General features: G+C 41.9%; 1 protein-coding gene across 2 annotated transcripts in view; it reads right to left on the bottom strand.

Moving 5' to 3' along the window:
• Positions 1-13,358, bottom strand: part of LOC124721576 (cullin-2) — a 186,042-nt gene that overhangs the window by 168,766 nt on the left and 3,918 nt on the right. For both annotated transcript variants that reach the window (XM_047246619.1, XM_047246618.1), the window contains exon 2: positions 7,402-7,543. In XM_047246619.1, the coding sequence (XP_047102575.1) occupies positions 7,402-7,520 (119 nt within the window). In that variant the 5' untranslated portion in view covers positions 7,521-7,543. The remainder of the gene's footprint in view (positions 1-7,401; positions 7,544-13,358) is intronic.

A 13,358-nucleotide genomic window follows, 5' to 3' on the forward strand; every position in this document is an offset into this window, starting at 1 on the left:
CACGAACAGTTCGACGATGTTTGCAGCAGCATGGACTATTAGCTCAGAGACCATGGCTGTGGTTACCGTTGACGATGCATCACAGACAGGAATGCCTGCGACGGTGTACTCAACAACGAACCTGGGTGCACGAGTGGCAAAACATCATTTTCTCAGATGAATCCAGGTTCTGTTTACAGCATAATGATGGTCACATCCGTGTTTGGTGACATCGCGGTGAACGCACATTGGAAGCATGTATTCATCATCGCCATACTGGTGTATCACCCGGCGTGATGGTATGGGGTGCCATTGGTTACACGTCTCGGTCACCTCTTGTTCGCATTGTCAGCACTTTGAACAGTGGACGTTACATTTCAGATGTGTTACGACCCATGGCTCTAACCTTCATTCGATCCCTGCGAAACCCTACATTCAGCAGGATAATGCACAACTGCATGTTGCAGGTCCTGTACGGGCCTTCCTGGATACAGAAAATGTTCGACTGCTGCCTTGGCCAGCACATACTCCAGATCTCTCACCAATTGAAAACGTCTGGCCAATGGTGGCCGAGCAACTGGCTCGTCACAATACGCCAGTCACTACTCTTGATGAACTGTGGTATCGTGTTGAAGCTGCATGGGCAGCTGTACATGTACCCACCATCCAAGCTCTGTTTGACTCAATGCCAAGGTGTATCAAGGCCGTTATTATGGCCAGAGGTGGTTGTTCTGGGTACCGATTTCTCAGGATCTATTGCGTGAAAATGTAATCAAATGTCAGTTCTAGTATAATATATTTGTCCAATGAATACCCATTTAGCATCTGCATTTCTTCTTGGTGAAGCAATTTTAATGGTCAGTAGTGTATATTTATCTAGGCAAAATGTTTGAGTGAGGAACATGGTAAGATCACAGGTTAATGTAAGCACACGATAAGCCACTGTAAATGTGAAATGCTAGTACATTAACAAATGGTGTAATGACCAGAACGTTGAATGCAGGCATACAATTGCACATGCATTGCATTATATAACTGACAGATATCAGTTTGTGGGACAGAGTTCCATGCCTGTTGCACTTGGTTGGTCGACACAGGAATGGTTAATGCTGTTTGTGGATGACGGTGTAGTTGTCGTTCGATGATGTCCCATAGATGCTCAATTGGAGACAGATCTGGTGATCTAGCAGGTCAAAGCAATATGTCAACACACTGTAGAGCATGTCGAGTTACAACAGTGATATGTGGGTGAGTGTTGTTCTGTTGGAGAACACCCCCTGGAATGCTGCTGATGAATGGCACCAAAACAGGTCTAATCACCAGATTGATGTACAAATTTGCAGTCACCGTGTGTGGGATAACCATGAGAGTGCTGTGGGTAAAACGCATCTAGCAGGCAGGTTAGTTGGTTGGTTGCAGGCCCTCAACTGGCTTCCTCCTAACCAACATGCGGCCACCACTGCCGCTGATGCAGAATCAGCTTAAATTAGAAAACATAACAGACCTCCACCCTGCCCTTCAATGAGCTCTCACTTGACACCTCTGAAGTCACAAATGGCATTGGTTTGGGGTTAATGGAATGCACACTACAGGGCATCTGGCTCAGAGCTGTCTTGAACTAACCGATTTGTATGTAAGAGTTTGTTGTATCATTATGCTGCCAACTGCTGCTCAAATTGCTGCTGCAGATTCAGTACAATGAACCAGAGCCATACATCGAAAACCAAGGTCTTCCCTCCCAGTAGTGCCACATGGCCATCGAGAGCAACCATACATTCTCATGACCATTGCTGCCAGGACTCACATACAGTGGCTTTATGACTGCCAGTTCTTTCTGCAGTAATGCAGAAGGAACATCCAGCTTCTTGTAGCCTATTATGTGAACTCGTTCAGACTCGGTGAGGTGTTGATAATGGCACCTTTGTCACCCTCAAGGCATTCTTGACTAAGATCAACTCACCACATCCAACCTCAGAGGTAACTAACACCCATAAGCATTACAGCATGTATTTAAAACAAACCTGATTTGCATCCTCATAGTGGCACTACTAGTGCCACTCTTATGCGACTGGAGTGAAATTTGAATAGTCATCATCTTTTACATGTAGAAACATGCCTACCAACTTTCATTTATGTCACACAGCTCCTCCTCGGTGCTGCAATTCTTCTCTGTCAGTGTATATTATGACTACACTGACGGTATACATTTGTTATGTAACATCTGCAGATTTCATCTAAAATGCAGGCACGTTCATCACAAAGTTGATCAATCTTTATGATTGTAATTCTCTTATCTATGACAAAAATAGCTACTATTCGATTACTTCTCTTTAATATTGACTAAGGTGAATCGTAATTTGTTTATTTTGCTGTACGGCTCCTGAATGCATATTATTTGGAGAGGGTTTTCTTTAGAGAGATAACTCACTTCCTCCAACACTATAGCACTTCAAAAGGTGTGTATCTAGCTCTTTTGGACACTTCGTACTTTGGACAGAGGTATTATTGAATGAATAAGCTTATCTAAGGCACAATGTGTGGACGTGGAACTGTGGCCATGAAGTCTGGGATCAAATGCTATGTTCGAATGTGTGTGAATTCCTAAGGGACCAAACTGCTAAGGTCATCGATCCCTAGACTTAAACACTACTTAAACACTACTTAAACTAACTTAAACTAACTTATGCTAAGAACTACACACACCCCCATGTCCGAGAAAGGACTCGAACCTCCGGCGGGAGGGGCCGTGTAATCTGTGACATGATGCCTCAAACCGCGCAGCCACTCCATGCGGCAAATTCTATGTGGTCGTACAACATTACCACCTATTTGTACGTGACATTAACACTATATGTCGCCTCTGTTCCACTGAAAACTTTGTTGAGCAAGATTTGCAGTTTATTTGTGCCAGCTGACAAGTTCTTTGTCTTCAGCTGAATTCATACCACCCCTGCTGGAACTGGAAAAGTTATTTCATCAGCTTTTGAAGGTGATTTCCTCAATAGTTGTGTATTGCCACAGACAGTTAACCAACATTTCCTATAGTCATGCAAGTTTGATAACTTCCTCGCAAGATTCATAAATATGTGATGCAAAACTTATCTATAGATTGTGTGCTGTCACTCTGCACATTTCACTCACATAATTATTTCTTTGCTTCTTACTCGTATGTCATGACATTCAGCTTGTATTTTATTTGTTGGTTTTATCAGTAGGTATATTGTATCTGGATCCTGCTATGCTAATATGAGTGGTACATAATTTGGGAACAACATTTGTTGCTTCTTCTCATAGTTCTTTTTTGGTATTTTTACCCTTAAGCCAACAAAAAGGATTCAAATTATTGTTCTTTGTTCATGTTCCACATGCATGTACAAATCTTTATTGCTGGTGGTTTTTATTTTTGCATGGAAAATTCTGGATCTGGTTTCATCCCTCAATTTCCTTAACAATGGCTTGTTGTTTCTGGACATTCAATAGGTTACTTAGAATTTGAGCCAGTCACCCGACTCTGGTATAATTCATGTCCATTATAATTATCCGGGCTGTTATGCTGTGGCCGGTTGATGAATTTTGTCTCAATTCCCAATGTTTCGTCTCCGACTGCGGGAGACATCTTCAAAGGGGTCCGTAGGTCGATGGAAGGTCCAACACACCCACTGGCTCGCTACTGACTGCCGCTAAATTCCATGCCCGCGCACTCCTGCGCCGCGGTGTGACGTCACCTGTTTTGAAAACGTCAGTGCAACTGGCCGCTGTCCGTCACCGTCGATCGCCGTTGCCATCATCCAGTAGTGGACGAGTGGTACACATCTTCTTTAACAGCGACATCCATATACCGTTTAATTTCACACCCTCCTCCTTTCGGTTGAAATTATTTGGGTGTTTAGCGATTTCGATTGCCTCCCTGTAGAGCCTTTCATAGTATCCGCTTGTGGCCGCTAGAACTTGCGTCTCCTCGAAACGAATATTGTGGTTCCCTGGCTGGAAAGTATGCTCCGCAACAGCGTTCCATTTCTCCTCTTCTACAATTCCCCTTGTGCTCTTCCAAACGTTTAGAAACAGTTCTTTAACAAACGGCAGGAAAACCTTAGATTTTGCAGTAGCCTGTACGTCAGTATGATTTCTGCATGGCTGCCTCAAAGCACGTTTTATTTCGGCGGACGAATATCCGTTCTTCATTAGTGCATTGTGGAGATGTTCCATCTCAGCGTCGAGCAACTCAGGTTCACAAACATTTCTAGCTCTGTCCGCTAACGTCTTGATAACACCCTGCTTCTGTTGTGGGTGGTGGTTCATATCCCGGTGCAAATAATGGTCCATGTGCGTGGGTTTGGGGTATACTGAGTGGCCCAAACTACCATTTTCGTTTCTAAAAACAAGCACATCGAGGAAATGTAATTTGCCGTCTACCTCCTCCTCCATTGTAAACTGAATTCTCGAGTTTATGCTGTTTAGATGTTCGTGGAACCGGCTTAGTTCCTCCCTGCCATGTCTCCACAGCACAAACGTGTCATCCACGTATCGGAACCATACATTTGGTTTTTTGCTGGCAGTACCTAAGGCCTGTTCTTCGAATTTCTCCATAAAGAATTTTGCAATTACGGGACTTAGGGGACTTCCCATAGCCACGCCATCCGTTTGCTCATAAAACTGTTCCTTCCACTTGAAGTATGTGGTCATCAAACAACACTTAAAAAGTTCTAAAATATCGGCAGGAAAAATCGATCCAGCTGTTCCAATACATCATTAAGTGGAACCATGGTAAACAGCGACAACGTTCTCAGAACTGTGTCGCTGTTAATAAAAAAGTCCTCCATTGAAGAGAGTGTACAGAAAGATCTCTGCAATTCGGTTGCGCTACCACCGAGGCTTTATGGATTGCCCAAAATTCATAAAGAAAATGTGCCGTTAAGACTGATACTAAGTGCCATTGGTTCGCCCACCTACTCGTTAGCCAAGTTTTTGACTACGCTGTTGAAACCACATGTGGGCCGTTCGGACTCTTATATAAAGAATTCGACACATTTCATCAGCAGATTGAATGGCATAGTGGTCCAGCCGGAGGACATATTGGTCAGCCTCAATGTGGTATCGCTGTTTACCATGGTTCCACTTAATGATGTATTGGAACAGCTGGATCGAATTTTTCCTGCCGATATTTTAGAACTATTTAAGTGTTGTTTGACGACCACATACTTCAAGTGGAAGGAACAGTTTTATGAGCAAACGGATGGCGTGGCTATGGGAAGCCCCCTAAGTCCCATAATTGCAAACTTCTTTATGGAGAAATTCGAAGAACAGGCCTTAGGTACTGCCAGCAAAAAACCAAATGTATGGTTCCGATACATGGGTGACATGTTTGTGCTGTAGAGACATGGTAGGGAGGAACTAAGCCGGTTCCACGAACATCTAAACAGCATAAACTCGAGAATTCAGTTTACAATGGAGGAGGAGGTAGACGGCAAATTACATTTCCTCGATGTGCTTGTTTTTAGAAACGAAAATGGTAGTTTGGGCCACTCAGTATACCCCAAACCCACGCACACGGACCGTTATTTGCACCGGGATTCGAACCACCACCCACAACAGAAGCAGGGTGTTATCAAGACGTTAGTGGACAGAGCTAGAAATATTTGTGAACCTGAGTTGCTCGATGCTGAGATGGAACATCTCCACAATGCACTAATGAAGAACGGATATTCGTCCGCCGAAATAAAACGTGCTTTGAGGCAGCCACGCAGAAATCATACTGACGTACAGGCTACTGCAAAATCTAAGGTTTTCCTGCCGTTTGTTAAAAATGTAACGGAAAGAATAGGGAGGATCTTGATGAAGCGGAATATTACCGTAATTTACAAGCCTACCAGGAAGATACAGGAATACCTTAAGCCTGCCAAGGATGCTCGCAAACCTTTGGAAAAAGCTGGAGTGTATAGGATCCCATGCAGTTGTGGTGATGTTTATGTGGGTACAACTAAAAGAACTGTTTCTAAACGTTTGGAAGAGCACAAGGGGAATTGTAGAAGAGGAGAAACGGAACGATCAGCTGTTGCGGAGCATGCTTTCCAGCCAGGGAACCACAATATTCGTTTCGGGGAGACGCAAGTACTACGGCCACAAGCGGATACTACGAAAGGCTCCACAGGGAGGCAATCGAAATCGCTAAACACCCAAATAATTTCAACCGAAAGGAGGAGGGTGTGAAATTAAACGGTATAAGGATGTCGGTGTTAAAGAAGATGTGTACCACTCGTCCACTACTGGATGATGGCAACGGCGATCGACGGCGACGGACAGCGGCCAATTGCACTGACGTTTTCAAAACAGGTGACGTCACACCGCGGCGCGGGAGTGCACGGACATGGAATTTAGCGACAGTCAGTAGTGAGCCAGTGGGTGTGTTGGACCTTCCATCGACCTACGGACCCCCTTGAAGATGTCTCCCGCAGTCGGAGACGAAACATTGGGAATTGAGACAAAATTCATCAACCGACCACGGCAAAACAGCCCGGATAATAATAATGGACATGATATTTCCGGCCGTGAAAGTCTACATTTTAGTATCTGGTGTAATTACTATTTTCTTAGCTGCTGATCGTTCATTGTGCCTGTCCGACAGTGTTCCTGTTGTTTTATATCTATAGCCATTTTTATTTATGTGATTCGGTTCAACAGTATCTGAATACCTTCTACCAGAACTAGTTCTTAGAATCTATCATTCAAGTAAGTTTACATGTTGAATAGTCTTTGCTCTGCTGATAACACAGTTTTGTCCTTTTAGCACATGAGACATTGATGTGCTGTTTGAGGTAATTACAATCTTTTTGTTGTCTTCCCTAGCACATTGGATGCAAACCACATTCATGTTTTGTATAATTTGCCAATACATCTGTATTCCTGGAATTTGTTGTAGTTTGCTATCATTAAGTAGCCCTTCACAGTTATCAACTAGAATCCTACATACGACCTTTAGCAACCTATTCGTTCTGTCATCACTTTTGAGTTGACCTACAGCAAATAATGTAATATTTTTCCTTCCTTTTGGTCTAGTTTTAAAACAAACATTACACTGTTTGATAACATCAATCTAAACTGATGTGTTAAACATCAAAAAACAACTGCCCAAGGATAAATTTTATATGTTAAAGGTTAATGAAATTTCAATTCCATATTTTCACAAATTGATAAACTAGTTTAACTGTATTAAAGCAATGTATAAACTTACGTAATAAGTGGTAATTTCACAAACATAAGTGTAATCCTTAAGCACAATTATAAGGACAAAATGAAAGATATCATTGCATATAAAGTAACTCACTGAAAAATGGCTGTGACTTAAGTGTCAAACATGAATAGTGAAGAATGAGTGTGAATAAAATTTTCAATAAACTGAAATAATACTAAATATTCAATTGTTACCTGAAGCGATCATTCCAAACAGACCGAGGTACAGAACTAAGTGTTAGTACTCCTTTTACCGTTTCTCTTAAAGCACTCCATGTTTCATTGAAATCAACATTCTTTGGTTTCAAAGACATGTCTCTTGTGTCTTGTACACAATCTGGAAGCAAAAAAATTACATGTTTGTGAAATACAGCTTGCTCACATTTACCACAACTACAGCTAAAGAAATTCAATGGAGTCACTAACAACATAAGAGAGGAATTCAGCCATGAGGGTGGGGGGTGGGGGATGGAGGGGGTGAGGGGGAAGAATGTCATCCAAAATAAGCCACAAGCAGAGGGGCAGTTGTTTCAGAATAGCCAATGGAGGACAAAGCAGTTCTTCCTAGGCACTGAGCAGAATGAAAGGTCATTTAAAAACAGCCAAGAGCAGAGGAAGAGGCCATTCGAAATGGGCCAGGAGCAGAGGTGGGCAACATCCAAAACTGGGCAACAGCAGAATGAGGCCATTTAGGATGAACCAGGCATGAAGACCAAACAGGACAGCCTGGGGGCAGTAGCCGCCCAGAATGGCCCAGAGCCCGGGATGGTACCCGTCCAGTAAGGCCCCGGGACAGGGGGTGGTAGTCGTCCAGGGTGGCAGCTATCAAGGACGGCCTGGGGCCAGGGGTGGTAGCCATCCAGAACAGCCCTGGGCCGGAGGCAGTTCAATACTGCCAAGAGGAGAGGTAGCGAATGTCCACAATGGCAAATAGCACAGGGAAGAACCATTCAAAATTGGCCAAGAGCAGAGTTGGTGGCAATCCAGAGTGAGCCAAGAGCAGAGGGGGGAGGTCATTCAGAACAGGTCAAGAGCAGAGGAGGAGGCCATGCAGAACAGGCCAAGGGCAGAGAGAGAGGTAGGTAGGTAGGTAGGTAGGTAGGTAGGTAGGTAGAGAGAGAGAGAGAGAGAGAGAGAGAGAGAGAGAAGCCTTTCAGAGTGGGCCAACAGCAGAGAGGGATGGAGGCCATTCAGAATGGGCTAATAACAGAGGTATGGAGGCTGTTCAGAATGGGAACAAATGAAGTTGTTGCACAAACCAACCACCAGACATCTATAATTATTAAACGTGTCCACTGAGAGGCAACTGGACTACTCTCACTGTTACATCTCTACCCAGGTGCCAATGACGACAAAAATCAATAAAGAATGTTGCTCTTACAAGTTCAAACAACACTATCATTGGCCTGTGGAGCAGTGGAATAAGTTTTTATAGAGTGATGAACAATGGTACACAGATGAGCACATGCTGATATGGTAGATGTTTTACTGGATTGCTCAAAGCAGCAAAATAAACATGGTTGGATGAGCTACAACAATGTTTATGTGCCTAGCCAATCCATCCATAAGCCCAACTATTCAGCAAGTTTCAGGAAAATGGGAATAATTTCTGTCTTCCATGTACTGAAAGACCTTTCCCAAAGATTCAATCCTATAATGGTAGGAAAGAGTAGGTAAATTATAACTGCTGCCTTTGGAGCTAACAGCAATGGGTGTCTGCATACTTTTGGCTGTATAGTGAAATATTTTATGTTCTGTTTGGAACAAAGACACTAATAGAATGTTAACAGCACAAATATGACTCTTAGGATTCTCTCCAGAAAATAACAGTATTCACAATTTTCTTGTCTATATCCGTTTCTGTCTTCTTCTCCATGTCTCACCTGATAAACTATCTTTCCACTCAATCTTAATTCTGAACTTCCTCAAGATGGAGAAAATACCTTCAAGGAAACAATGTCAATGGAAGTTGATCTTTGACCATAATTATAATACATAATTGTGTATAAATATTATCTGACAGCAAGACATAGAGTTTAACTGTGAAACAAATGAAAACGGCAAGTTTTAAACCCGAATGAATCTTTCACTCTACAGTGGAGTGTGTGCTGCCTCGAAACTTAGTGGTATATTAAATCTGTGTGCCAAACTGTGGTATGAATGCAGAACTCTGCTTTTCACAGCCAATGCTCATATCATCTGGACTATCTATGCAACATACAAGTAAAGCATCAAAACATCAGTAGTCTAAAGGTGCCATAAAATGAAGCAATGAGTAATTCATTTATAAAACACAAATATGGTTCCTTGGAAAATGCCTCGCTACATGTGATCAAAGATCTCTGTAATTCATGCATGTAAACCATAATTACTACAGCAAAAGGAACTCAAACCAAATAGGACTGATTACCCCATTAAGATGACAGATGAAAAATTATCAAACCTATGTCTACATTTGTATTACACAAGCAACCATATGGTGCACTGTGGACAATACCTTATACGACTACTAGTCATTCCCTTTGCTGTCCCAACAGCATATGGAACAAGGAAAAAAAAAACTGTCTATATGACTCCATTCGAGCCCTAATTTTTCTTATATTGTCTTCATGGTCCTAACACAAAACAGATGTTGATGGCAGTAGAATCATTCTGCAGTCAGCCACAAATGCTGGTTCTCCCAGTTTTCTCAACAGTGTTTCACATAAAGAACACCGTCTTCCCTTCAGGAATTCCTATTTGAGTTCATGAAGTATCTCCGTAATTTTCACATGTTGATCAGTCCTATTGGTAACAAATCTAGCAGCGCACCTCTGATCTGATGTCTTACTTTAATCCAACCTGGTTCAGATCCCAAACTCTCAAGTAGTACTTGAGAATGAGCTGCCCTGGTGTTCTATATGTGGTCTCCTTCACAGATGAGCTATACTTTCCTAGTATTTCCCAATAAACCAAAGCTGATGATCGCCTTCCCTACTCCTGACCTCACATGTTGCATGTTCCATTTCATACTGCTTTATGCTGCACCTAGACATTTAATGGGCTTAACTGTGTCATGCAGCACACCACCAATGGCATATTCAAACATTACAGCAGTGTTTTTCCTGCTCATGTGCATTAACTTACATTTATATACACAAACAGTAGACTGCTATCCGCTATCCATCACACTGAATCCCGCATGCTACAGTGTTATCAGGAAACAGTCTCAGATTGCTGCACACACTATCCATCAGATTGTTTGTGTATACAGAGAACAACAGCGGCCCTACAATAATTCCACTGAGCGAGGTGGTGCAGTGGTTAGCAAACTGGACTCACATTTGGGAGGACAACAGTTCAAACCCACATCCAGCCATCCTGATTTAGGTGTTCCGTGATTTCCCTAAATTGCTTCAGGCAAATGCCAGGATGGTTCCTTTGAAAGGTAATGGCCAGCTTTATTCCCCATCCCTCCCAAATCCAATATGACCTTGCTGCTAGGTCCCCTCCCCCAAACCAACCAACCAACATATCACAATTCACTGGAGCACTTGTGATGATACCCTGGTCTCTGATGAACACTTGCCATCCAGGATGATATACTGGATTCTATTATTACTTAACAAGTCTTTGAGCCACCCACATATCTGGGAACCTATTTCATATGCTCATACATTCCCAATGTGGAACTTTGTCAAACATATTACGGAAATTCAGAAAGATGGAATATTCGTGTTGCCCCTTATCCATGTTTTGCACGACATTGTGCAAGAAAAGCGCAAGCTGCATTTTGTGTGAGCCATGCTTTCTAAATCCATGTTGATTTGTGGACAGAAGTTTTTTTTGTCTCAAGGGAATTTATTATAATCAAACTTAGAATAAGCTCCAAGAGTTTTGCAACAAACCTACATTAAGGATACTGGTCTGCAATTTTTTGGGTCTGCACTTGCACAGTTCTTATACACAGGAGACACCTGCCTTTTTTTCCCCAATTCCTTGGAACTTTGTGCTGGGTGGAAGATTTGTGATAAACGCAAACCAAGTAAGGAGCTGATGCCCAAGAAAAAGGCCAATATCACAGAGTACTCTCCATAAAACCAAAATGGGATCCCACCCAGACTTTGTAACTTATTTGTTTTTGAATCTTTCAGGTGCTTCTCAATGACAGAGATGCTCATTTCTATGTCCTCCTTAGTAGAGTCTATGCAATGATCAAACAATGGTGTTTCTGTATGAGCCTCCTGCACGTGATGATTTTTTTTAATGTGAAATTTAAAACTTCATTTTTAATTTTGCTGTCTTCTATTGCCACACTAGACTGTTAAACAAGTGGCTGGATATAAGCCTTTGACCCATTAACCAATTTTACACAGGACCAGAATTTTTTCAGCACGATCTTGCACTAAGGTACGACGGTGGTCGGTGTATGTTTTGCTCATTGATCTTTTTATTGACACACGAATTTCTACGAACTTCTGGCTTCAGAAAGTTTTGCGTTCTTTTTTTTAAAAAAAAAAAATAAAATAAACTCAGAGTGCAACAACCTGTGTTTCCTTGGCGTTTTCCAAATTTTGTTATTAAGCCACAGTGGGTCTTTTCTGTCCTTAATCCTTTTACTTGGCATGTACTCCTCAAGAGTGCGACTTACAATCAGTTTAAACTTTGCCCATAATTATTCTATGTCCATCCTACCTCAACTAGATGATGCAGTACTGTAATTGAGGTGCTGAAATGTTTGGCAAAAAGTCTTTGAATGAAGCTACAGAACACAAAGTGACAAAATGGTGCCACATAATACAGGGATTCTTGAGCCAGAATTAGTGGCTGAACCCAGTAACCATTCTCAAAAGGAGAAGAGAACTGACAGAAATTAACAGGGGAATTGTGAGTGGAGCAACATATCCTCTGAAGTTCATTAATGTTAGTGGAGTCCATCATACACTGGGGATGGAGCAAATGATAGCAGGAAGCAACCAATCTGGTTGATACCAGGTAAACAAAACAGTCACAGGTCACTTGACATGGGGTTCACACCTCCCAATTACCTTTTCAGAGAAACCTCATTTTCATTGTTGGGTATTCCCAAAGTGGCCTCATTCAATAGCCACACAGTGTGCTGAAACTCACCTATAGCACCTTGTACACGAATTTTAGTGCAAAAATGCCTAGAGTAAGACAAAGTACTAGCCCTAAATAAAATATTTTCTGGTACAACTGTTTAGCAAGATTGTACAGACAACTGTCTTTCGGCTTTCAACAGATTTCATCATCATGTCCAAGACTGGTTCTGTAATGGAGTGGTTAACCTGCTCTGATTAGGGCCATCACACCCTCTCTTACATCGGACCATGTTTTCACACATACAATATCTTTTTTACATCATATTTACCTAAGAAATGCCAATTTTAATATGACAAATAGTATTAAAATGATTTGAGTGTCTATAGTGACACTTTGAGTAAATAATAACATTGGCAGTACTTGTACTACTGCTGCTGCTGCTCTTGCCACTAATACTGATAGTAATAGTAATAGTAGTAGTAGGAGTAGTAATGACAATAACAGCAATAATGACAGTGGCAGGTACAAAAAGAATTTATATGTGTACAAAGTAGATGTTTTCTAATATAGCTAGTTCTGGGAATGGGAAATTTAAAGAAACTGCACTAGCTACGGAGTCTGGGAAATGAGAAAGATCTGATTGGAAAGAAGGATGGACAAGGGTAACCTTGAAATGACACAATGCAATACATTCATTAATGTTATGACTGCCATCTGTCAGACATACTTCAAGGTATTACAGGATTCTACCCTGAAAAACAGGGTCTGTATGGCATCCTTGTACAAGGTGTGTCTGAAAAGTTCTGTGAATGGTCTCAAAAAATAAAGGAAACAAGAGTTAAAAACAAAATACCACTAGTGGCCTTCAAAGTAATTGCCATTAGCTACAACACGCCTCTGACACTGGTGGTAAAACTGTTGCAAACTCTCGGCAAACACTTCTCATGAATCGCACGAAACACCGTAGTCACACATTGATGGATATTTGCATAATTACGGGAGATGAGGCCTGGTGCTACCAATACGATTTAGGGACCATTCAAGAGTCAATGGTATGGTGTCTGTTGTTGACCCATTCTCTTAAAAAAAAGTCAGCTGACAAAATCCAA

This window comes from Schistocerca piceifrons, chromosome X, assembly GCF_021461385.2.
Source record: "Schistocerca piceifrons isolate TAMUIC-IGC-003096 chromosome X, iqSchPice1.1, whole genome shotgun sequence".
Lineage (NCBI taxonomy): Eukaryota > Metazoa > Arthropoda > Insecta > Orthoptera > Acrididae > Schistocerca > Schistocerca piceifrons.